The sequence below is a fragment of the Toxoplasma gondii genome, chromosome XI, assembly GCF_000006565.2.
Source record: "Toxoplasma gondii ME49 chromosome XI, whole genome shotgun sequence".
Classification (NCBI taxonomy): domain Eukaryota; phylum Apicomplexa; class Conoidasida; order Eucoccidiorida; family Sarcocystidae; genus Toxoplasma; species Toxoplasma gondii.
The window spans coordinates 1,152,746-1,177,083 of record NC_031479.1 but is presented as its reverse complement, the minus strand read 5'-3'; the positions used below and the strand labels follow the sequence as shown (position 1 = coordinate 1,177,083).

Here is a 24,338-nt window from a genome sequence, read left to right as displayed (position 1 = left end):
GCGGCCGCTGCCCGGGGGGTTCCCGAAAAAGGCGTCTACGGCGTTCGGTTGCTGGGACGCCACAGGACGCCCCTGGACCGTGCAGGGCGGCCTGAAACGATTCATCTGCCTACATGATTGTGCATTTCCGTTGTCGGAAGCATTTGCTTTGATCCCCGGTGGCAAACCTGGAGCGGCCCGACCGTCGGTAAAACGACCCGCGCCGTCGGTAGGGGTCGTCAAAGTCTTCGTCGCAGTCGAACTCGCCGCTTCGCAAAGTCGCTTGTCCTCGATTCGCTGCTCTCTCTTCTTGCAGCGCTCGCCTCAGTTCTTCCGCCTCGCTGCGAACATGCCAAAGGAACGATGCAGACGCAGCCACACGCGGACAGGCGAGACGTGAAGCTCAGCAGGCATCGAAGGGAGAGCGTTCCGAGGGCGTGGAACAGAGCGAGAGACAGAGGCTTCTTGGCCAGAAAAAACCTTGCGACGTCAGAGAAGCGCGAAGAAAACACACGTCGAGAGCGACGGAGAAAAGAGGCGCAAACACAGACTGCCAACTTCGAGGACAGAGAGCGGACAGAGGGTACCACCGCACTGGAGAAGAAGACCGGCGCGAGAAAGGCAAAACACTGACGACGCGAGGAACCGGAGCAAAGTCAATTGTGCGGGTGGATCTCGAGGGGAGGAAAGAGCGACAGAGAGAGGAAGGACGCAGAGCAAGGTGCCAGAGGAAGAAGGGTGGAGCAGCACGAGGACGAAGGCGGTCGCGAGGCAAACAAGAAAGCCACACCACGACGAACTCCAGAAAACTTGTCGAAGTTCTGACGCGCGCGCCCCGCACCCGGTTGTCAAAAAAAAGGGGGGATCACGAAGGAGAGAAAAGCTAACCAAGCCGGAGAATGCAAACAGACGGCGAAACGACGCATGTTGCAGGAGGACCCAAGCGGGAAGGGGACACAGACGCAAAACCAGAGAAAAAAGAGATGCAGAAACTCACTAATCGCGATGCTGCAGCTGCTGCTCCAGTTCGAGTGCCTTTTCCAGAGACATCTCGGCGTCCTGGGCCCTCTGCTGGAGCTCATGCACGGTTTTCTGCATGCAGAAAAGCAAACAGAACATTGAAAGGTCAAGGCAAGGCACCCTAGCACTTGTCAGGCGGCCCGCGACCTCCTCGAAGTCCTGTGGCGAACCACAAGCCCCGCGGCCTCAGACTCCGAACGACCCTCTGTCGGGTGGCCAAGTGCAGACGCTCTTTTACGTCGAAAAGCGAGAAAGGCATCCCTTTCTGTCGTGGTCTCACGGCTCTAAACGAACTGAGGCCTCCTTTCCGGCGACGCTGGACGGTCAGGTCACACGTTTGCCAGTCTCGGCGTCAGGGTTCTGTCAAAGACGCGTTTTTTAAAAGGAAAAAGGGACGTTCCTCAGAGAGGAAAGACCTTCTCCAGAGTCCAGATTCTTTGAGAGAACACGAGTTTTTTCTGGCATCAAGACGCTCTTTACAAAGCTGCTCTTCTGACCCTAACGAATAATTGACAAAGTTTCGACGAGGTGTCCACGCACCTCAGCTAGGCGACTCTGGTCGAGAAGCGCCCCGCAAACAATTTCGCTGCCTTTCGCGAGAAGCTCGTCGATCTGGTCGTTAATCACGCGCTGATACACGTGGCTCGGCCCTCGGATGTCTGCGTTGAATCTGACAAAGGAAGGAAAAGAGACACACAAGAGGCAGGTAAACGTCTCAAGGGGGAGAACGGGGAAAACTGAGTATCTGTGCTTGGCAGGAAACATACGCCGAACAATGCGACATCGCTCTCTTTCGCCCAAAAGGTTCCAGAGGAAGTACATATCAACAAACGTAGGGGGAGAGAAACGCGAACAGACATCATCCATGTAACAGGTATATGTATTGACAAACGCGCATTGAGCCCATTGCCCTTAGTCTGACAAGTCTGAGAAGAGCGATGACTCTCTTGTTCTCGCCACAGACGTTAACCACAAGAACATCTTGGAATCTCTGTGACCGACATTCGTCCTGACAGACCCCACGGAAACGGAACCGCGACACAGCGTCAGCAAGTCACCGGTTGTGGGCCATTGTGACATCAACTGGCAATCCACCTTTGTGTCTACTCTTTGTCGCTAGCAGGTGCAGAGAGAGTCATCGAGTTCAACGCATTCACTCCACCTCTGTGTCTACTCTTTGTCTCTTGCAGGGGCAGAGAGAGACACCCGCACAGAGAGCACTTGCGACGGCATCTGCAGGCTGTGGCGTTGCGCGCTGTCTGCTTCTCCCTGAGGCTCTGAGGCAAGAGTGGGCTGTCCGTTTCTTTCCTCAGCTCTGTCTTACTCTCGTTTTAAGCGTTCTGCATCTTCGTTGACTTCGGTCATGCTCTCGTAAAGCCTCTCGTTCAGTTTTTCATCGATGCGCAGCCTCTCGCGGAGAGCGCGCAGGCGGGACCTTGCTTTCCACTCTCCGTGTCTCTGCATAACAAAGATCGAAAACGGCTCAGCGTCTCCGGAAACACGAACGCTCTTTTCTCGCAGGAGAAGAAGGCCCGCGACATGCGGAAATAAAGGCGCGGAAGTGAACGGAGAAGAACGCGGAGACAAGTAAACGCTCGAACAGAACCTGTTTCTATCCGCTTGGAGGGCCACAGTTCTGGATCACCCGGATGAGTTCTACGCTAGCACCAAGTCAACAACGGCAATGACTGCAGCTTCCAATCGAACATGAGTTCTGGTAGGATAACCAGAAATCACGAAAAACTGGTTTATCCGTCGGTCAAAACTGGAGTCTTGAGCAGAAAATAGAAAAGTCTCGTGAAGCGATTTGTGGGCTGTCAGCTTGGGCCTCACACGGCAACTCAATTCAGAGAAGCAACGGATTGAGACAGCCCACAAAGACGGAAGGAACCAGAGCTGAGACACACACACTCGTGCTCGACGCAGAGAGGACCCACTGAGGTCACCTCCGAGCAGGTTGACCCTGACAGAAAGGCAACCGAGAGTACGAGGCAGAGGAAATCGACATATCTCCAGGAAGGAACGGCCGAGAGAAAAAAGCTCGACAGACGACGAAAACTGTCACAACAAGCGGGGGTGTCTTTCTGACCTCGTTCTCGTCCATGGCTCGATCTGTAATTTTCCGAAGGCGATCTTTCAGTTGCTGTTTGTAGCCTCTAACGACATCGTCGTCTCCTGCACAGAACAGGAAGACACTGGAGACATTCTGACTCGTCTTCTCTTCACTGTCAATGAAGCAATGCAGATAAATGCGCCGTCTCTTGTTTCAAGGTAGCTTCTCCGCGACAACCATCGTTCCCTCGTTGTCATTCCCTCGTTGTCGTCAACTCCCCGGGCTAAGAGACGTTTAGGGTGGATGGAACAATGTCTTCTCCTCGTTTGATCTGACTACTTGAAGAGACGTCGCGAGTGAAGGGCATGCGGCGACATGCATGACCAATGTAAAAAGAACATCACCAGAGACTCAGACCTCTTGGTCCTTCGTAGACCTTCGTCTTTCTGTTTTCCCTCGTCCTGCAGATTTTTTTGCTGTTCCTTTCGCAGACGAGTGTCGCCCCTCCGGTTTTCAGTTCCCTTGCCCCGCTTCCAGTTCCGACGTGAAGATTCCTGGCCGCCTTTTTCTCGCTTGTGTCTCTCCCGAAGCATGGCGTCTCGTTCGTTTCTCCGTCTCGCGCTCCCCGCATTTGCAAGCACCCTCACGACTCGAGAGAATCTTTCCACCTTCTTCTTCGCCCACCAGCTGCGTAGTTTCCTATTTCTTTCCTCGCTTGTGCGAACTCCTCCCTCCCATTTCTCTCTTTCGCCTCCGCTGAACGCTCCCAGAGCACTCTTCCTTTCTTGTAGAGTTCCCGCCCCTCAGCCACCCCACACCCCGCCACGTTGCCTTCTCACCGATGACGTGCATTTTGAAGAGGGCCAGGGCCTTTTTCTGCAGAGCGAGGGAGCCCTCCTGGAGCTCTCTGCTGGCGAGAGGCAAGCGACTTTGGAAGGCCTCTCTGAGGTCGTTCACGAAAACTTCTTCGCACTTTTCTTTCCACTTTCGGCACTCTTCTCGCTGGACCACGACGACAACGGAGCCGCTCTCGGGGACCTGGCCGCCGTTGATGCCGTCGATCATTCTCTGAAGAATCTTCACGAATCCGGGGCCTGTGATCGCCACGCTCTGGGCAACCTTCAGGCGGCACTCCTTGAAAACGAGGTTCTTCGTCTGCTGCATCCGCCGGCGGAAAATCGGCTGGAACTCGGAGACAGGCACCGTCTCGAGGGCAGGACCGTCGCGTCCGCGCGACCTGCCTTGCGTGGGCGGGGGCGACGAGGCCGAGAAGGCGCTCTGTGCGTCGCCCTGCCGGGTACCGGGACTCCGAGACTCGCCGACGCCCTCCGCGGTTCGCGCGCGGTTCCCCAGGCACGGGAAGGACGAGGCGAAGGCCGCCGACTGCCGGGGCGTCGCCAGGAAGGCCCCGACACTCGCGCCCTCGCGCGCGGACTTGGAGCCTTGCGAAGGTACCTCGCACCCCACACTGTCTCCAAAGTCCGGCCCGAAGTCTCCCAGCGGGTGCGGCAACCCCACACACGTCCGGTCGCCAAACAGCGTCTCCAGTTGCTGCCGGAGCATGCGAACATGCGGCAGATTCAACTCCGCGCAAGTCCGGCTGAGAGCCGTGGACGACGCGGGGAAAGTGGAGAAGGGAGAGCAGCAAGATGCGGGGTGCGACGCCGTCGCCATGATCCCCTCCAGGTAGTCCGTCTCTGTCAGGGGATAGCCGTCTTCGTCGCACAACGTGAAATTGAAGTCTTGAAGAATCCATAGCAGCGGCGGTGCTCGCCATCCCGAAGGTACAGACGGACCCGCTGTGGGCGAAGCACCTGAGCAACAAAGGGAGACTCTGAGGGCTCTGGGAGTGCCTGGCGATGGAGAAGCACGAAGTCGAGAAGCAAGCGTAAAACGCGTTTTCGATCCATGGCGAACGCAGAGTGGAAGGCGAGATCTAGGCAAAGCAAGCGCATTCATTTCGCGGACGTCTCCCTCTCTGGAGACTGAGGCTGAAACGTCCCTCAAGTTCCCAGTTCCTTCCTTACACTTCCTCCTGAATTCAGGGCGTCCGTCTACTCATTTTCCACCCCTTTCGATTTTCCTTCGCTTTCCCTTGTGTCTTCCTTTCTCTGTCGCTCTGCGTTTCTCCAGTGTTCTCTGCCATCACCTTTCTTTTCCCGTTCTGTCTCTTCCTCGCTGTACAGCTGTGTTCCCCCCTGAAGTGTGATTGACACGCAGATGCCCTTTCGCAGACCTAGGTCGCTTAGTGCCGATCCCCGTTGCAAAGTTTCGACGAACCTTCTCGCGTGGGCGAGGCGCGGCTGGTGTCGAGCGGCGAGGCCTCTCGGGCAGGACATCTGTCTCCGCCGCCCTGCAGGAGTCGCTGCGTCCAGAGGGAGACGGACGCGAGACCCGAGACTGCGTCGGCGTCCAGAACACCACGCGTCGTGTAAATCAAGTAGTGCGATACGAGCATGGCCAGGGTGAAGAGCCGCTGATCGTGTTCGACGGTCTTTCGGGTGCATCTGCGAGAACGCAGAAAACAAAGAGGAATTCGAAAAGGTTTGACGTCGAAATCGGAACTGGAAACGGGTGTGCACGCCCCCCGCCTTTCTACACGCGTGCTCAGACGCGGAGTCGCATACAGACGAGTGGAGTCGATGGAGAAGCCTGGAGCCTCCTTGTCTCTGAAAACAGTCTCAGAAATCTTCTACACGGTCCAGAACTGGCGTTTCAGGGGATCCGTGGAAGACAGAGGACTCTCCAGGCACAGATATGACGTGAAGCATGTTGCATCTCCCTCTCTCTCCTCTTGGTGTCCTCATCTATCTGCGCATCTAGACGTTCTCTTCGGCAGGACTCACGCGAGACCTTTGGATCTCTGCTTCTTCTACGTTCCCTCCCCGCCCTTACTCCCCCATTTTGCGCTCTGTCCAGCTCTTCCTGGCTGCTGTACTCGCCACCCCACTGGACTACTCAGATACCAGTATGTGAAAAATAAGCATCCCGCACTGAGAGGAGTCACCGCGAACTTGGTTGCGTGCATCTCGTAACTGGAGACCAGCGGCCGACACGGAGGTACTGATTCACTCGAGGATTACACCACCACACCCCACTGGACTGCTTAAGGCAGCTACACGCCACCCTTGCCCCGTCTCTCCGCTCTTCTGTCAACGTTTCTGCTCTTTCTTCTCTCCCTGATTCTCCTCACCCAACACCCTCGAAGTCGAGGATAAGGTAGACGAGGTCTTCTCTGCCGTCGGCACCGGCCTCGCTGCTGCCTCCGCAGACAGCTTGAATCCAGACGCCTTCGGTGCACCCGTCGCTGAGAATGCGCTGCGTGAACTTCTTTCCAGCTTCGCCTCTGAACTCGTCTTCGTCATCCCCCGTCTCGGCCCCGAGTCCCTCTGGAGCCCGCCGGTCTCCCACCGCGAACGAGTTGCAGGGCGAGACACTTCTGAAGGCGCCCCTGTCTCCGCAGAGAGCCGGCGACCCCACAGGGAAGCCGCCGGCCGACAGCATGTGTGAGTCGTCGAGAAGAAGGTTCGCGAAGCTGGACTTTCCGGTCTGAGTGACCCCGCAAATCGAGATCACCGCCACATGCTGAGTTCCCAGCTCGCTGAGGAACTTCTTCGCCTGCTCATCAATCGTCAGGACCTCGCGTCCGTCCCAGCGGTTCACGTGGACGAGCTGCAGTGGCTTCGACAGGAGTCGGGTTCGGTTCGCCGGCTTCGCAGTTTTCTCCAGAAGGAGCGAGGTCAGGCCGACCGCATTGCGCTCTCCCGTCTGGAACGATGCCTGCAGACTCGCGTGATGCGCCCCCCGGTCCCTCGGGGAGGCTCCGAGGCCTCCTGCGGGTTTCATAGGCCTCGCCACGACCCCACAGAACAGGTGGAGTCGCGATTGCGTTGACGGCGATCCCGCGGGAGACAGCGCCCTACACGAGGAGTCTCCAAGGCCGTCGGAGACAGTCCGCAGGTTCCGGCGAACCTTCTTGTCCAAGTCGTCTTGCTGCCGCTCCGCAGGCGACGGTGGCGGGCTCGCAGAGGCTTCCGTGGAGTGGACTGCAGCGGGTGGGGTGTCGCGCGTCGGCTGCGAGGGAGGCGGCACTCCAGGCGCGCCGGAGACAGGTGGACACACTGGCGGAGACGGCGCAGACGCGAGCAGAGACGACAGCGCATGCCAGGAGACAGGGGCGGGCGCAGCGGGAGAAACCCCGCTCGTTACATTCCGCACAGGAGACAGCTTAACGGCTGGGCGGTAGTCCACGGAGTTGCAGGAGAGGTACATAGGCTCTAGCGGCGCGACGGGAAACGCAGGCAGGCCCTGCGTCGAGCCTGAGGACGCCGAAAACGGTCAGAAGGCAGAAAATCAAAAACGAAACGTCTACCAACCAGAAAGGGGACGGTAATACCACAAGGAAACAATCACGAGAAGGAGGAGATGCATCAATCACACAGATAAAACCACAAGGGGAAGAGAGATCTGCGGAACACCTGTCCGGGGTATCGATACACTTGGAGCAGGGCTGGGGAAAGAGCTACGTTCCGTGGAAATGGCAGATGGACAAGGACTGTTTGAAGACAAGAAAGCGAAATGAAACGGTGAATAAAGGAGTCTATGGAGTCATGTGAAGAAGTGTATTTTGTGTTTGATTCTGGACTGTATCCTATGTCGACTATGCACGTAGGACTCTTCGGCCCAGAACTGCCGTCACGGTGGACAGAGATACGCACTGCAAGTCGCATGGCACAAAAGCGTCTACACGTCCACAAGATTTCGAAAAGGTATTCCTCAACGCATGCAGAGAAGAGACATGTGTAGGGACTCCCCAAGAAAGCATATAAACACATCTACATCTATATATATACATATACATATATATGCATATATATATATATATATATTTGTGGGCCTGCACATGCATGTAAGCGCACACGAACGTAAGTTTTCATTGATAAGGACGCTGGAGGTTTACGTCGTTTTCTCTGCCGTCTGGTCGTTGGAGAAGAACCTGTTGCTCTGCGGCAGAGAGAGTGTAGAAGTCAACTACGCAAGGCGCTCGTCGAGTTTGAAATGCCTAGGACTCTGACTGTGACTCCGACTATGAGAAACAGACACCCAAGTTCTATATGACTATTTCTACAGAGGGTGAAACGTGAGGAGAATTTGACTTGGGTCTCTTCGCTGGAACGAGGCACACTAGGAGTCAAACGGTGGCGTTTGTTGGGTTCGTGTGCTTTCTCCGAGAGACCCTCGAAGGGCGCCCGCCAAACAGGCGGGAACAGTCTCTCCCTACGTTGTTTCTCGTTTCCTCGAGAAAGTTCTTACCGACAGCCTGGCCATATCCTGAGGTAGCCGCTGTGTAGCCCAGAGTCACAGGATACACCGGCGCACCGGGACGCGTCGTTCCGAGCGGCGAGGCAGCGTTCCCGTCTGCAGGTAGACACAACGTGGAAGCTGAGCGGACGAATGAGTCACATTTTGAAAGAGAGAGAAAGAGAGAGGAAGGCAAATGTGCGGAAGAGACATGAACAGAGGGAAGGAAAACTGAGGAAGAGAACCGGGCAGAGAACCACAACTTCGAAAGATACAATAAAGTTATGTGCATCTTCGAAAGCGACACTGAAAGCTCGAAAGTGACAAGTACAGAAAAGTGACATGCAGACTGGACGGATACCTAGCAAGCGCAGAGGAACGAGAGGAGACGAAGATGTCCATCGAAAACGTAACAGGACATTCTCCGTTCAGAATTCCTTTTAATGAGAGTAACAAAGGCGCCACATTTGACAATCGGGAATGAAAAAGCTCGCTTTCAGGATGAAGGCATGAAGAACGTCCTTCCGCCGGTGCATGATCGCGGGCATTAACGCGAGCCATTCAGACATGCCGGAGACCGAATGATGAATTTCCTTTTTCTTCCCTCTCCCCCCAATGTCGCACTTTCAGCTTGTTCAAACCCCCGGCATTGGGCGACCACGAGAACACGAATGATCGCTCGTCGCTCGAATCCTAGTCCCTCTATGTCGCTGTTCTTTGTCTCAGGAACCGATTCTCTGTGGAGAAAAGATACCCTGTTCCTGTCCGCGCTTGTCTTCTCTCCTGGGTTTCATCGACGAATCGCAGTCCCCTTCGTCTCGGCGTTTTCCCGCCTTCTCTTCAGTGTCTTCTTGTCCAAAAAAGGCGCCGATCGCAGCGACAGCATCGTCAAAGAGCGACTGGAAACCTTGGGAGGCTCCGCGGCCTCGCAACAAGTCTTTGTTTGGCCCTTCCCTCGACTTCCACACACTCGTGGCGTCTCTGGTGATTTTCTCGGCAGCTCCCGGCATGCGGCGAGCCTCCAAACTCCTCGAGCGGAGGTGGGGAGCGCTGCCTTGTCCCCTCTTCACCCTAATCGAAGCCGAAGAGGCACCGCGAGTCTCGGCCCTCTGCGTCCGACCTACCGCGTCCACAGACCTTTCACGTTCCTCGGTACCGAAAAGCGACTCCGTGTCTCGCGCCTCGCTACAGCGATCTCGAGACAGTTCCCTGACCCCTCCTGAAAGTGGTGAGACATGGAAACTTGCTCGCGAACTCGCAGGCGACGCTCCGTCACCCTTTCTTGAACTTCCCCAATACCGGCTGCTGCGGCTGCTGTTGCAAGTCGCAGCCACCGACCAGGGACTGCTGGCGCCGCTACTCTTCACGGCTCGGCGGCAAGGGTCTCGAGGTTGCAGATCTCCTTCGACACTTTGCGGGAGAAGGTTTTCCACTTTCGTGGGTGGAGAGGCCTCAGGATTCTCGCCTGCACGAGCGGAGGCTGGAGAGAACGCCCCCCGCCCGAACCTTTTCCGGTCCTCTGCGGAGTACGCGGAAGCCGACCGAAGAGCCGAAGACGCGACAGCCGCCTCCCCCTTCGAGCAGGAGTACAGCGGGACGGACGGGACGAGCGGAGGTGTACATACACCTCGGCTGGGCGCGATGCCGAAGCCGTAGGCGGGGGTCGGACCTGGCTGGTGCGGCGCGGCGCCTTCTGCGAGTCCGTAGATCACTTGAGATTGCCTGGCGGGATGTCTTGTCTCCAAAACTTGCGGGATGCTCATGCTGTGTTGTTCGCCAAGAACACCCGAGACCGAAGTGTAGGTCGCCCAAGAAGGGAAGACCCGCTGCGCGTCGCTGCCCCTCTCGCAGGAAGCTCTCGCAGCTCCGGTCGGGAGCGACAGGCGGCGCGCTTGCGTTTTCGACAACTCGCAGGGTGCCAGCCAAGTGTGGGAGGAGTTGCGCGTGTCAGTCAAAGAAACCTGCTTCGGCCCTTCCGCCGGAAGGAGCGAAGCTCTTTGGACAGCTTCCCCGACGCTCTCTCGTCGCTGTCTGTAGACCTGGAGCGGCGCCGGGGTGTAGCTTATTTTCGAGGCAAAAGGCAGAGGCGGCCCTGTGGAGGATGGAAAAAACCCCGCAAACGGCTGAGAGTGAGGCTGCATGTGGAAGGGAACTGGCTCGCTGCTGACGAAGGATCCGGACCCCACTGTCCGTACACCGAGAGGCACCGATTCGTTTGAAAGAAGAGTTTGAGGCGCGGTCCGCAGCAGTCCTTGCTGAGACTGGAAAACCTCTGAGGAGCTCGAATGTGCGAGAGAAGTCGAAGATGTCGACGGAATCCTGAGGACGGCGCCTTGGTCGAGACTTCCGGTGGCCGGTCCCGCTGCCTGACCACCACGGCGAAATTCAGAGGGCAGCGACAGCGACGCAGTCTGGAGAGGGTAGAAGCTTCCCGACCGCGAAACGCCATCCTTCGTCGCAAGCAAGTCTTGGGAAACCGAGACCGCCGGAACCGGAACCGGAACTGCCTTCGAATTGATGAGTTCCACATCTAGGGAAGGAACGAAGTCAGAGAACTCGACAAAGACAGTTGAATTGTTTCTAGGTCGGTGCAGCTGAGTCACTCAAGACCCTTAAAATGGTGTGTACGCCTGTGCATGCAGATCCCGAGAGAGCAGTGCCGTGGTCCGTGCATGGCAGAGAAAGGCAGTTCGTCTTCTCTGCACCATCCAACGAAAAAGGGGGCTCAACGCGAATTGGGTTTGTTTCACAGTCTTTCCAACTCAAAATTGAGCGACGTCCTTTCCAGTGTTCGTTCATAGCATGTTGCTTTCGCATGAGCTGAAAAGCACCTTATGAGTGGCGGAGGAAAGAAGTGCAGAGATGCTGAGGTCGCCATCAAGAGGCAGTCCTCGGCTCTCTTCGGAGTCGAAAGCGCATGCAGTTTCGCGTGGTGGAAAACATGCAGACTGGCGGCGTGAATCAAAGTTTATGACGTAGCTCTTGGGTGCGACGCATCGACGCTCCGTGTGCGGATCTTCCGCTCTCCCGTACCACTCCGCATTTGGGATGAAAAGGGGAGACAGGCATGTTTGAAGTGGCGGTGCGGTGATTGCTAAAAGGGTCGTTTCAGCGCGTGGCGTCTTGCAGAGTTATTTCCTCGTGAGTGGCGACCTTCTGTTGGCGGTGGTATTTCCCGGTGCGCCCTGCTCGTTTGATAGGTCTCACGGTTCGACAGAGAATAAGGTGCTTTCTTCACGGTGTGGACTCGCCGGAGAAGACAGGGACTCAATGACAGGTTGGCCGGCAGGATGCAAGGACTCACTGCACCCGAGACGTGAAGACAGAGAGGGACTTTATTTTGGCACATGCAGACTGCTCGAGGCCCCAAAGACAACGATGCACTTCTCTGAGGATCTCTTTTCTTAGCTAGACACATAAAAAGAAATATTGCGTCGATGCTGTGACTATGGGGACTCGTTCTCACCGCTCTCATGTGTGTCTTACCTTCAGCGCTTCTCAACAGACCGGTTTGGTCGGTCTGCGAATAGATCTTGGAATAGGCAGAAGTCCCGTTGTGCGTCATCGGATCGAAGATGTAGGATGTGTACGGTTGCGCCGGGACGGCGCCAGGTGCGGCGCCATTTGCAGAGACTGTGGGTCTGAAGAAAACGTCGCCTACGGAAGTCGCAGATGCGTAGAGTGCCTGGGAGTCTCCCCGTATTGCATCCCGTCCGGTTCCTGAGAAGCTTTTCCCCAAATACGCCGACGCGTAACGAATGCCATCTGACAGGGCTAGTCTGCCCCAGGTGGGTCCGCCGCTCCTCGCGGCTTCGTGGTAGTTGGAGGTGGCAGTGCTGCACGAGTCGTTGGATCCTTTTGCGGTGTACGGATACTCGGACTCTCCAGTGTCCTTCTCTCCCACGAGGCGAGTGACCGCCTGCGCGGGGTTCGCAGCTTGACCCTTGGCTCCCCAAGTCTTCTGCGGCTCGTTCTGGGCGGCGGCACTCGCGGCGAGTCCCGAAAAGATTGCCGATTTTGCGCCGTTTTCGTCCTGACGCGCATCGTAGGACGCCCACGGGTCCACGGTGCGGTACCCGTTCCGCGCCATGTCAAGGCCAGTTCTGTGGGTGGAGACTTTTCTCGAACTGGGTGCAGTCGCCACGAGGTTCAAGTCTTCGTCAGACGAAAGAGTGTCTGGCTTGGCTGCTTGGTTCTGAAGATTTGCGCGAGCCTCGAGAGTCGTGGCGTCGGCTTCGCGCGCGGGGGGGGTGAGGGAAACCCCCCAGGGGGCCTCCGTTTTCTCCAGCGGATTGCGCAGCCTCCTGGAGGGATCCGAGAAGTTCTTGCTGCCAGACCGAATGGGTTTCTGGGCCTTCGGTTCCACACCCGAAAGACTCGTGGAGGCGAGGTCGCCGGCTGCGAAGCAGGCAGGACTCATCGGCGGGGCGACCCCAGCGGCACTGAGGGTCAGAGGCGAGGCCCCTGGGGCGCGCTGAGAAAGCGAGCGACACAGAGAAGAAGACTCGACTCGCTGAGCAGGGCCGAGAGCTGAGGCAAAAAGCTCCGGAGCACGAGAGACTGGTCGCGCCGACACGGGCGGGTGCATATTGACGGCAGCGAGGGCGAAGACGGACGTCTGGAAGAAAAAGGGTCAGATTGGGAAACTGCAAAGGCCTTGGGATCTGGGCTCACGGAAAGAAGGCACAGCTACGGGCCGGATCGACCGTGGAATTTTGAACGGGGCTTCTGAGTCAACGAGTCTGAAAAAAAGAACCTAACGGCTGGGAAACACCACGAAAAGAATCGCCGACAGTGAAGAAAAAATTGAAAACCTACTCTGCGGACGGCGAGTTGAGAGCGATCTTTAGACGACAGTCAGAAAAAAAGGAGGAAAATCGAAAGTAGAAATCGGGCATCTTTCTCAAATCCGATTTCCTGCGTATAATGACGAGAGAGTCCGTTCAGTCGCACAGGCATAGACACGCCCTTTGACACCAAAATAAGGGTTTCGAAGTGCCAATAGAAAAATTCTAACGGGAAGGTGGTTGAACTACGGAGCGCTAAATCTGCTCCTTCAAACTGCAAGTTTCACTTTTTCCAGAAGCAGAGAACGAGCGTTCTGACCATATGTTTTGAAAAGAATCTGGGAGCGCACAACTGCGTCAGCTTGGACGCCCACATATGGAGAATACGACTCCAAGGCAAAAAATTGACACACAAGAAAGCGTGCAAGAGAGGCTGGTTAGTTTCAACGCCGTACACTGGATATGGGACTTTAAAAGGGCAGGGTTTCAGTCAAGGGTCGCGGAGCGTGGCCGACAGGCCCGCCCGGCTAAACGGGCTTGCCAGAATTCACGGAAAGCAGAAGGCTCGTTACCAGCGCTCGAAAAAATACAGACGGACGCCGTTCTTTGTGTGGAACGAAAGGGACTGCGTCGGGAACTTCCTCTTCCCTCCAGCATTCTCGACGGAAAAGAGCGAGTCGAGTGTTCCCGCGAAAAACGCGTTGATGGTTCTGAACGGCTGGGAAGAGAAACTTGGGTTACCTCGAAGTTACTCGCTGGACGGCATTTCACAGGTGAACGGAAACTTTGACGATGGAATCACTCAGGCGTTCCGTCCCCTTTTCTAGGTGTCATTTTCAGAGGCAGTACCACAACTCTCGGAGCAAAAACCGTCTGTATTGGTGAATAGGAAAGCCCGTGGCAAAAAAAGATTCGCTGATCGCAAGACCCAGCTGAGGCAGCGCAGCTAGCGACAAGTCGTCCGCACTGTTCCGCTGTTCTTGCGCGTTCGGGTTTGCGTTTTTCCATCTCGTGTCTTTAGCGCATTTCTTTCCTAAACACGAAGCGCCTACTTGGGAAAGACAGGAAACCGCGGCGGAAGTCTACCTTCTGACTTTGCGAGAAGTGCAGAAGGCGCTGGTAATCTTCAGAGTCACGGTATCGGCTTGCCCGCACGCACTCTCTGTGCAACATGATCTCCGCAAAACTTGGATCCTCTCTGGAAAAGCGAAACTGCTTTTCGGGTGAGGAGTGAGACTCCAAATGCGCTCCCAACAGCTCGAAACGCTTTCCGCTCCTAAGAAACATTCACTGCCAGCTGCAGCCTGAAACTGTGTGGCCGGCGTGTGCGGCCCCTCAACCGAAGTGCAGCAGAAGTGGAAAAAACAGCGAACGCGGGCCATTCGTGGCACCGGACGTCGTCGGCTCTCAACACTAAAAGTCCCCACTTTCCAGAAGTCTTCTACAGACTTTTATGGAGACAGCCTCAAAGCGACATCTGGGTGGCAGACAAGCGGTCTTACCGACTTTGTCTCGATGGGCAAGTCGCTGTTAGAACTGGTGCTTGTTGACCACGAGTCGATGTCTCGTTTCGTGAGACAACTAAGTGGGGCATTGCCCTTTCGTGTGCCGATAATCGCCCTAGTGAAAATGACGCCCCCCATCGGTGTAAAGGTTGTTTGGCGTCTGATCACAGGAAAACGCGTCAAAGGCAGGTTCAACGTTATTTGCTCGGACACACGAGAAAAAATGGACAGGTTCAGGACGAGTTGAGTTGTTCTTGGACGCTGGCCGTCTCCAGAAAAAATGGGAAAGGTGTGACAGTGTTATCATCCCCAGAACCAATGCACTCGTAAGTCAGGCTTGGTAGAATACCAGTTGTGTGTTTCAAGTTTAGTTGGCGACAGCATCCAGACAGTAAAGCAAAGCGATACGTTTCGCCTATTCGATGTCTGTTTGAAATCCTGCACTGGATCGAGCGGCAGTTCTCGTCGACGGCTGAGACTCGCCGTCGTAGGGGGCCTGGTTAAACCTAACTCTGTGTTATGTCAGGAGGAACCAGAGACAACTTGGTTTCCACAAGATAAAACACCACAACTATCTAGGTTTCTTCTGAAAGGTCAGTAGCTTGATTCGAGGACAGCTTTCTGAGATGCGCTTGGGTGCAACAGGACTCTCCTTTGACGAAGCGATGAGTCGCAAGGCGCCACCAGATGGGCTCGTTTTTAGTGCCGTTGCAGTGACACTGATATTCCGATCGTTCTGAAGTTGGCGCTTCCCTCCAAAGGGGCGTGCGGTGCCGTAAAAAGTTCCGCGAGGTCTACCGTGCTGTAGACTGTTTCAACACCCACCTCAGTGTAGCTACTGAGGAAGATCCTTTCTACTATATTAGGTTGAGCTGGATCCAAGAGAGGAAAGTCATGCGGTGGGCAATGTGACAGCGGGCTCCCATCCTTGGTATCGATCTGCATGGCATCAGCTTCTCCAAATGGTGTCACTAAGCTCCTGCAAACTACCACGATAGCAACGGCTCACGGTCACCAGCACCCACCTCCATGCATCCTTCCCCACTGTGTCGTCCCCACCCGGTCACGTAAGAGAAAGCAGGCGTCTAGGCATAGCGGGGATGGGTTGCTGCAGACCAGTACCAAGAGGCACAGCTCTTTTTAGAGTATCACGAGCTCAATCGAAGAGGCCTCAAGAGCGAGGGCATTACATCATCCGCAAGCTGTATACCCCATTCACTCAATCAACAGCATCCGTCAACCTCATATCATTAGCAGTGTGGGGAGAGTACTGTAGTTTTTTTACAATGACTAGGGGAACTGGCAAGGTAACGATGTGCAGCGTACTGCAGTGCCATTCCTGATCGCAGCACAGGCATACACTCGAGGATTTCGTATTTCTGCGACATACAGCAGTGTTTTCGATCTTTCTTTTCTACAGCCCACCTTTGTTCAGAGGCAATAAAGATGAACCGCTTGTAGTGCTCCAAGATCCTTTGTTGTCTCCAAACCTTGACAACACACACATACTTAGACAGAAGCATCGCATATCCCACCCAAAAGGGGGAAGGAACAACACACTATCAGGTGTCATAATGGCCGCTGGATGTGTAAACGAACTCGTTGTTTCAAACCGTTTGCAGTTTTTCTTAAAGATCCACAGTTGAGGAGAAACTGGGTCTCTGGTTTCCTGTTCCACGCCGCCAAAGTCTTGCTGGTATCCGCCGCAACTGAAGCACTGGGCTAGTTGTACCCCTTCTGCTGTGAAAGGTGTCGTGATCTTTTTGGGGACATGTGTTAGGTTTCAGCTTATGTTTCTGCCCGTTGCATCAGAAACACTGGAGTAATTGTACCTCTTCACACATGAGAGGTGTCTCGACTTTTCTTGGAATACGGCATAGGTTTCACCTTATATCAAAAGCAACATACCCCGCTATTCCGCAGCAAGCAAAAGCATCGGTTCCCAGTAGTATCGTGATAAAAGGACGAAAGCAATCGACGCAGGGGCGCGTGGAGGCCGTATACTCTATGCAACCAAATTGTTTTACATGCGAACCTATACACAACATTCTTTTTGCTGCATGTACAGCTGTAGAAGGGATGTGCGGATAGTTCTGAAGGTTGGCGTGACCCAAGGTACCCCGTAGTTCCGCGGACATCCCCTGCTCGGATTCTCGTTTCTCGTAGGGGGCTGGAGCGCAAACGTTTTTGGCATTCTGTCATTGTTCGGGGGGTGCCGCAGCAGAACATAATGAATAATCAGGTGCCTCTTAAAGACTGCTGCTACAGTCATACATCTGGAGTCGAAGGAACTCTGCATGTATTTTCCCGAATGTTCGAAAGGTGCCGAGCAACTTGACACGAATGACTATCCGGTACGTTTTCATGTCCCCTCTCCAGGCACCGAATCTTTGTTGGTGTTCAAACCTGTCCAGAAGAATGCCTGATTGTTTGCTCGCCAAGTCGTATGCAAGAAGCTTCCAACAGTCTAAATGCTTGCCATTGCAGACCGAGAGCTGACAGGCACGCATGACACGCGGTCACTGGAGTTGATGACCAGGCGTTCCTTCGGAAATAAATGTCTGTGTACATTTCTTTTGAGAAGAAAGACCCAGTATAGTGGAGCTGTTGTTTTTAACTGTTTCTGAGCACTGCTGCCCCTGTGTGGATACTGCTTTCCACTACAAAATTGAGACCTTCAGGGTAACGTCGTTGGCTGTTCATCTCATCCGAGGAACTGCGCAGCATAAATGCGCTGTTAGTTCTGCCTTCGAGAAAGCTTATGCATCACGCCAGTTTGTTCAGGCCGTACGTGTGCGTAAATGTAAGCAAACGGCACCCGAGCCTGGCCCGCCTCTGTCGTTGTGTCAGCCACTGGGAGAAAGAAGGGATCCGGTGTGCCTGCCTGCCGCGGGTTTCTTAAAGAGGAATTCAGCTTCCCCAAGAAGCGATTGCTATTTTTGGCCTCTGCACGTGCAGACGGCAGCCATGTTTTTGTGAACGGCGCTTACGATGATAAATTTGGCTGGAAGTACGGTTGTGCCGCGACAGTGCGAAGTCGGACGCTGCCCAGCCGGTGAGAGTCGTGGCATCGTCCACTCTCCTTCGCCTCCTCGCCTTTCTTCGTCTCAGTATCTACTAAGCGAGCGCAATTTTACTCATAGTGTAGAAAGAGAGGCACAAATTACCTTTTTTACTCACTCACTTCTTGCAAGATCTCTTTTGTGGCGCGGGAGATTGCTCGCGCGAACTGCAGTCGTTCGGTTCCGACTAGTCTGCGTCCGACTGCATGTACCCTCATCTCTCCCAGTTTTATGCCACAACTTTGGTTCCACTCTTCATTTGCAGAAGTTCTCTTCTGGCCAGCCGCTCTTTTTGGCTGCTTTTCTGGCCTGTTCACCCGTAAACTTTTTTTCAGGGCTTTTCGACTTGCGGTCTGTGGCCCCGCCTTTGCGACGAGTTCGCGCCTTTCTTCTCGGTCGACCTTCCTAACCTTGCTTTTGTCACGCTGACAAGTTCAACTGAGACCAACGTCTAGAGTTGTTTCTCTCTTTTTAACTATCTTTCCTTCTTCGTGAGTGCCGGAGAAGTGCGTTTTCCCCGCTCTTTGCATGTCTCGAAGTGTGGCGTCGATGTCTGCTTGCGCTGGCCACAGTGCAAGCCAAGGCAGCTCGTTTGCTCCCTTTTTTCTCTGCTGTTATTCTTGTTTCTTTTAACATCATAAAAGAGTCCTCGCAGTTTCCGCATTCGAGGCTCAGAATTTGGCGTCGATTCTGCACTGGAAGGAGGACGCGAATCGTCCTGTCCAAAAGAGTCCTCGTTTACTTCTCCGCACGGAAACAGAGTCGCTTTGTGTCCATATTTGTTTTAGTTTGGGAGAAGATGAGGTTCTTCTTCAGCCGTTCCTTCGTCGGAGGAGCGAAAGCGTCGAGCTGACCGAGTACTATGGACCCTGTACCCAACATGAAGTCCGAGTTATTGCCTTTTCTCCATGTATCGGATTTTTCGGAAAACCAGTTGTCTAGTCCACTCTCGTCAAACAGTGCTGTTCTGTCCCGAGTTTTGTGCATTTCCACCCCTCGTGCGTCTCTTGCATTTTCGCGTGCTTCTGAGTTTTCTCAGCGATAGGTCAATCCTCCCCCCTGCGTTGTGGTTTTTCTGCGTTGTCGCCTGGTTCTGCATTCTCCGGCCGTCTTCTTTTCCTGCGTAGCCTCGCGTCCTCTCAGCGTGTGCGTACTCCCGTGTTTCCGCTCTTCGCCTATCACGCGAACTTGTCATGTCCGCCTGACTGGGAGCGTGAGAGCTCCTTTAAGCTGTATCTGACTCTCTTTTTTCCACTGACAGCGGCCTTGGCTCTTCCCCGGTTTCGCTTGTGCCACAATGCTGGCGCCGTCGAACGGGTCTCAGGACGGGACGGCGAACGCGGCCCTTTTGTCTTCGAATTCCTTTGCGCAGTCTGCGATTTACAATTCTCGATGCTCACCAGACGCCCACTTCCCGCCCCCCCGGGGGATCCTGGAAAGTGTGCCTCCGCCGCTAGGTCTCGGCTCTCCCCAGAGTCCCGCAGACGACGCGGAGCGCGCCTCGCAGAAGATCTGGCGGAGCTACTTGTATGGTCAGCTGGCGAACGTGACGAAGGCTGCAGTCTGGTGGTCCATGTTTGGCACACTGATGATTTCCCTCGTCGGCAGCGACAACGCCGTGGGCATCACCCGAGCTGCGTTCAACCTGGCTCTCGTCCTGGTCTCGCCGCTCGCGGGAGCTGTGGCCGAGCGCGCGAGCATTCGGCGTCTCCTCGCGACGACCACCGTCACGCGCCTCCTGATTTGGAGCGTGGCAGTGCCCGCGGCCTGGATCTTCTTCAAGAATGACCTCGACCGTCCGGATTTGTTTCTGCTCTCTCTCGTCGCCCTGATGTTCTGCGATGGCGTCCAAGTCGCGTTTGCGAACGTCGTAGACATCGACTGCGGCGGCCTTGACACGCTGAGTGCACAGTACAGCCTGCCGATCGACGACAGGCTGCGAAACAGACTGAATGGATGTCACCAGATGGTGTTTGACCTCTCCTTCATTCTGTTCACGCCGCCCATCGCCTTCGGGGTGTACATACTGTCGCAGCACCTCAGCCACCTGCTTCCCGAAGCGTGGCTGCCGTATCTGGGCAGCGACCCCGGCGTCTTCTCCCTCGTCTCGAGCATGAGTTTCATCTTTTGCGTTTTGTCTGCGATCTCGCTCGGCTGCTATTTGTTCGGCTTGCCGCGGAAAACTCTCTTCTACGGCGAGAGCAGCAGCGACGAAAGCTGCTACGAGGGCAGCGCGGGCGGGCACCCGGGGACGGACCGCAGACGCTCGGGCGGTGGGGCCGCCTGCCCGCGGGGCAATGGCCTCCTCGCGGACACAGTCGATAACTACAGTGAAACGAGCGAGACGCACACAGACCTGTCCAGCGCTCACACTCTGTCTCTGTTTCAGGAAACTGTGAGTCGGTTGGAGGACGTGAGAGACGGCTTTCTAATTGTTCTCAAGGAGAAGGAGCTCGGCTGGCGCCTCGTTTTCCTTGCTTTCGAAACTGCGCTCGAAGACTCTATGGTCTCGGTCGTGATTCCGGAACTCGCGCTGCGGTGCTACGCCACGACCTTCGCCATGCTGGCTGCTGGGTTTGGCGCTGACACCGTTTATCATAGCGCTCCATCATCCCCTCCGACTGGTGTCCCCGTTTTCGGGGAGGGTCTTGCCAACGGCTTCAGCGTTAACGGTACGAGCTCCGTGTCGGCTGTCAACTCTACTTTAGCTCCCTCCTCGTCCGCCGTTTATTTTCCCTCCGCGGAACCGGTTTCTGCCTCGACCTTCGCCGGCCTCGCGGGGCTGCCGCTTGCCTTCTCTCTCCCGTCGTTCGACTTTCTCTTCTCGACTGCAGAGTTGCCGCTCTCCGGCTCGCCCAATCGCGCGTACGCAAATCTCTGGGCCGTGGCCATCATCGCAGTCGGAAAGGTCGGCGGCTGTCTCGCGGGCTTCTACATGAACAGAAGGTGGGTCCCACCGGCCTCGTACAGCCGCGACTCCGCGTACTGCCGCCTGTTTTGGTGTGTGTTGGCGTCGTCGCTCTCAGTCGCGCTGCTCCCGCTGTCACACTTCCTCTTCCTCCACAACCTTGCGCCTGGCTGGCTCTGCGCGGGCCTCGTCTTCCTCTCGGCTTTCGCCTTCTTCCTCTTCTCGACTGCCCCGAAAATCGGCTTCGCCACTCTCCTCCAGGGCCTCGTCTCCTCCCAGCAAGTCGCGTGCAAAGTCTTCGGCTTCGTTGGGACCTTCGTCACAGTGACCGACGCCGTCGTGATTGCATGCATCAACTTGATCTTCACGGCCTTCCCCGCCACGCACTTCTTCGCCTCTCTTTTGTGCGTCTCGGGAATCTACCTCCTCCACGGCCTCGTCGAGGCCTTCATCGGACCCCGCCTCATTCTGGAGCCTCCGCGGCGCCGCGGCGGACCACAGGCACCCGACCTCGCCGCGCATGGGCGCGAAATCGTTATGGGGTCGGTTGCGACTCCAGTGGCAGGATCGACAGGGGATTCCTCAGCGTGGGCTCCACGACCTGGCGAAAGGAGTGCACATGGCCTGCTATCCGCGTACCAAGGAGACGCAGGCACAGGCGTCTACTGGACAAGAGACCTCGGGGCGGACACAGGGGGGAACCCATACCCGGTCGCAGCTGACCAGCAACAGCGGGGCTCGAAGCGGGGCCGATGATCGGAATGGCGGAAAAGAAAATGCGATTTTTCGTGGAATAGACTCGTGACTCAGCGTGGTGGATCGGCAGCGAGCGAGTCTGGCGCCAGCCTGCCAAGGAATGTGAAGGAGAGAGGGGAGATATTATGTGGAGAGTTCTCCCGTTTTTTCCGAGTTTCCGTTTGAAACCGAACAAGAGTCGTGTGCGAGCGAAGAGGGACCGAATCTCCTTCTGCCGACGGAGGAGGCTCCGTCGGAGTCGAGGGTGTTCAGTCATCCAGCTTGTGCCGGCAGGAAAGCCGCTTTCGTCGGCTCTTCAAGCGGCAGAAGTACGTTAGGTAGAGTGGTTCGAAGCATTCGCAGGTCAAGAAGTACCTGCACTACGGCCACGAGTTTCGAGCCGTGGAAGTTTGCAGCAAGGCTTTTCCCTCAGCGCATTCGTGTTACTGAAGAAAACGTCCCAGGCTTCCCTGTGCGTCGCAGCAGTGTCTGCGCGCACTGGGGTATGCTTACACCGCGGATATCTGCCGGATTCGCGTCACCACTCTGCCAACATGCAGCGATTTGTTAGCAGACCTGTGGAGAAGGCCTGGTTTTTCTCGCGAGCATGTCGGCAAAAATGCCACGGGTTTTCAGGCGCGCTGGCAGCATTCACACCCTCTCTCGTGCCGTGGTCAATGTATCTGGGAACGCCCTCTGTCCAGTTCCACCGGGTGCGGTTGTTACAAAGCCTAGTAGAAACCAGACAGGAATGTACGACTAGGTGGAGCTAGATTCCATGTTCCACATTATAAAATGGGATGCCTCTGTCGTGTTGGCCCGTGGCAAGCGGTGCGAACATCCCGGTGGCTCTTGCTCCGTCATCCCTGGTTGTGCCCATATCTATTATCCATGTGGCAGGACCGTGGAGCAAGATTTTTTGAGCTTATAACTCGTGCTGTCTCACAACCCGCAAGCTTTCTCGAATTCCTCACGTCGTTCACACAAATTTATAAATCTGTTAGGGAACTGACGGCCGGACGCGACAATCTCAACGCAACAACTCGTTGCTTTTGTGCTCTGCAAAACTATTTCCGGCAGCTGGTCCGAGAACACTCAGCGTGACCACTCCACTCGTGCGAGAATGGCTAAGTGCCGAAGCGCGAGAAGCTCACAGTTTTCCCGGTTGACCGCATGCAGACTTTCTGCAGACTAAATCGGGCTTTCCTTGCTGCCACCAAAAGTTGGATCCTTCAGTTGCATTGGAGTCTAGCATCGCCTCTCGGTACAACGGAAAGGCCACGCCATCTTACAAGCCAGCCCTCACGAGATTCTCATTTGGACACGGCGCACTCAGCAGTTGCCGTTCGTGCTACGAAAAAGAGACTGCGAGGAGGTAGTTGTAGGAGCAGCTACCGGCAGCAAGGAGTCCTCCTGCCTGCTTAAGCATTTGAAAAGTGCTACCCACTCCATCCACCTGTCACTGTCCGTGAGGCGTCTCATTTAAAATGATCTGCGAGTCATTGTTGCCTGTGTGCAAGTAACCAATGGTCACCGAAAGCATGCAAACGTGTGGACATTAGAGAGACAGCTTCACCCACCTACAGAACAGGGCAGCTGGCGAACAGTGATGTGTGCCGTCTCGCTGATACTCTGCGCAGGCTGCTTGTACACTGAATTAGACCAAACGTTCCCGCATCGGGAAACCAGTTGTGGCCGCAGCCTCAAGCGGACCAGACTAGCGGTAACGGGCGTTCAAGGCGGTGTGAGCGATCGTTCGGCCTAAATTCCTGCGTCGAGTCATTGCAATTCAGTTTATCGTCTCTGCCACTTAGGCTCTGGACACGTGCATCTCATGTCAGGACTAGCAACGCGCAAACTATCATCAACGGTGAAGTGCTTTGTGGCAGGACGGGCACATATCTGACTAGAGTTTGTGAACAGAAGCATAGAACACCCAAAGTCTGATGAGGAGTCGATTCTCTACTTCCTGTCGGTTTAGCTACAACTCGGGTGCCAATGAAAAAGTGATGTGTTTCTTCCAAAATGAAATGCCTTGCGTTGGCGAAGTGCTGCCCCAGTGTCTGTAGACTTGCTGGAGTGGTCAACTCGGCGTCCTCTCTCAGAGATCTCAAGTCCGATCGACTCCAGCGCATCATCGATTTCTCAAATTTGACACACAGTAACAATAAGATATACTGGCTCAAACCTTAGAAGCAAATCACTGTCACATTCGTCCGCTGTGACCAGTCCCGACACATGGTCCTCCGGCGTCACTACCTTCACGGTTCGCGTCCAGAAATGGCCATTCTACAGGCTCTACAAAGTGCTCTTTGAGTATCGAACATTTTCTTCATTCTGGTTTCCGTCTAAGTAGAAAGAGCAGATCAAACTGGCAAAGTAATTCACAGAACCAGCGAACATCCGTCATTTTTTAGTCTCGGATGCACGCCGGAGACACCGGTCACCAATGAGTCTCTGGTGACCCCAATATGTGATGTCCAAGAAAATGGTTCTGGCGAAAGCATGACTCTCCTGTCCGCCTCAGGCGAGAGCAAATGTTGTGAAAAAGTTATTTAAATTCTTCGTGCCGCCCTGGGATTGTCCCTTTCCTCTCTGTTTTTGATTCGGCAGCGAACGTGGGAACCAGGTCTGTCTGGACATGCAGTGGTTGCTCGGGCAGTATTCAGTTAGTTTCCCCGCGTCTATTAACTTTCCTTTCAGATCTGTTTTTCGGTTCCTTGTTGTACCATTGGTTGTGTATCCAGAGTCGCCACCAGACTCATTCTAGCCGAAGCTTTATTCACCAGGCAGTGTTGAGTGCTGTCACTTTCTCCTCAAATACCGAATGGACGGTTTGGTCACAAGCGTTCCGTTTAGTGTGAGAACGCGCCCGCACTCTCTGCCAGCGCCACATCAAAAACGTGCTAGAGTCGCCAACTCAAATTCTTTCTCTGCTTAACAAACCCAGCTCGTGGAGGAAGTCGATTTGCCACAGACATAAACGGT

At 55.2% G+C, this 24,338-nt stretch overlaps 3 protein-coding genes across 3 annotated transcripts; 1 reads left to right on the top strand and 2 right to left on the bottom strand.

Annotated features, from left to right (window-relative positions):
• Positions 1-10: 10 nt before the first annotated feature.
• Positions 11-12,941, bottom strand: TGME49_310220 (hypothetical protein; the record flags this gene model as incomplete). Its single annotated transcript, XM_018782615.1, has 10 exons — positions 11-320; positions 977-1,071; positions 1,540-1,669; positions 2,324-2,457; positions 3,089-3,174; positions 3,892-4,866; positions 5,333-5,559; positions 6,246-7,371; positions 8,366-8,470; positions 11,840-12,941. 10 exons carry the CDS (start codon positions 12,939-12,941, stop codon positions 110-112), a joined length of 4,191 nt encoding a protein of 1,396 aa, XP_018635578.1. The 3' UTR covers positions 11-109.
• Positions 12,942-14,591: 1,650 nt separating this feature from the next.
• Positions 14,592-16,168, bottom strand: TGME49_310215 (hypothetical protein; the record flags this gene model as incomplete). Its single annotated transcript, XM_018782614.1, has 2 exons — positions 14,592-14,805; positions 16,071-16,168. 2 exons carry the CDS (start codon positions 16,166-16,168, stop codon positions 14,592-14,594), a joined length of 312 nt encoding a protein of 103 aa, XP_018635579.1.
• Positions 16,169-17,771: 1,603 nt separating this feature from the next.
• On the top strand, positions 17,772-23,443 carry TGME49_310210 (hypothetical protein). The gene has a single exon (XM_002364226.2). The coding sequence runs from the start codon at positions 19,005-19,007 to the stop codon at positions 21,369-21,371; it is 2,367 nt and encodes a 788-aa protein (XP_002364267.1). The 5' UTR covers positions 17,772-19,004; the 3' UTR covers positions 21,372-23,443.
• The last annotated feature ends 895 nt before the right edge of the window (positions 23,444-24,338 follow it).

What these genes read in the sequence shown, in the direction of transcription:
- TGME49_310210 (XM_002364226.2), top strand. Translation starts at nt 19,005, where the DNA reads ATGCTGGCGCCGTCGAACGGGTCTCAGGACGGGACGGCGAACGCGGCC.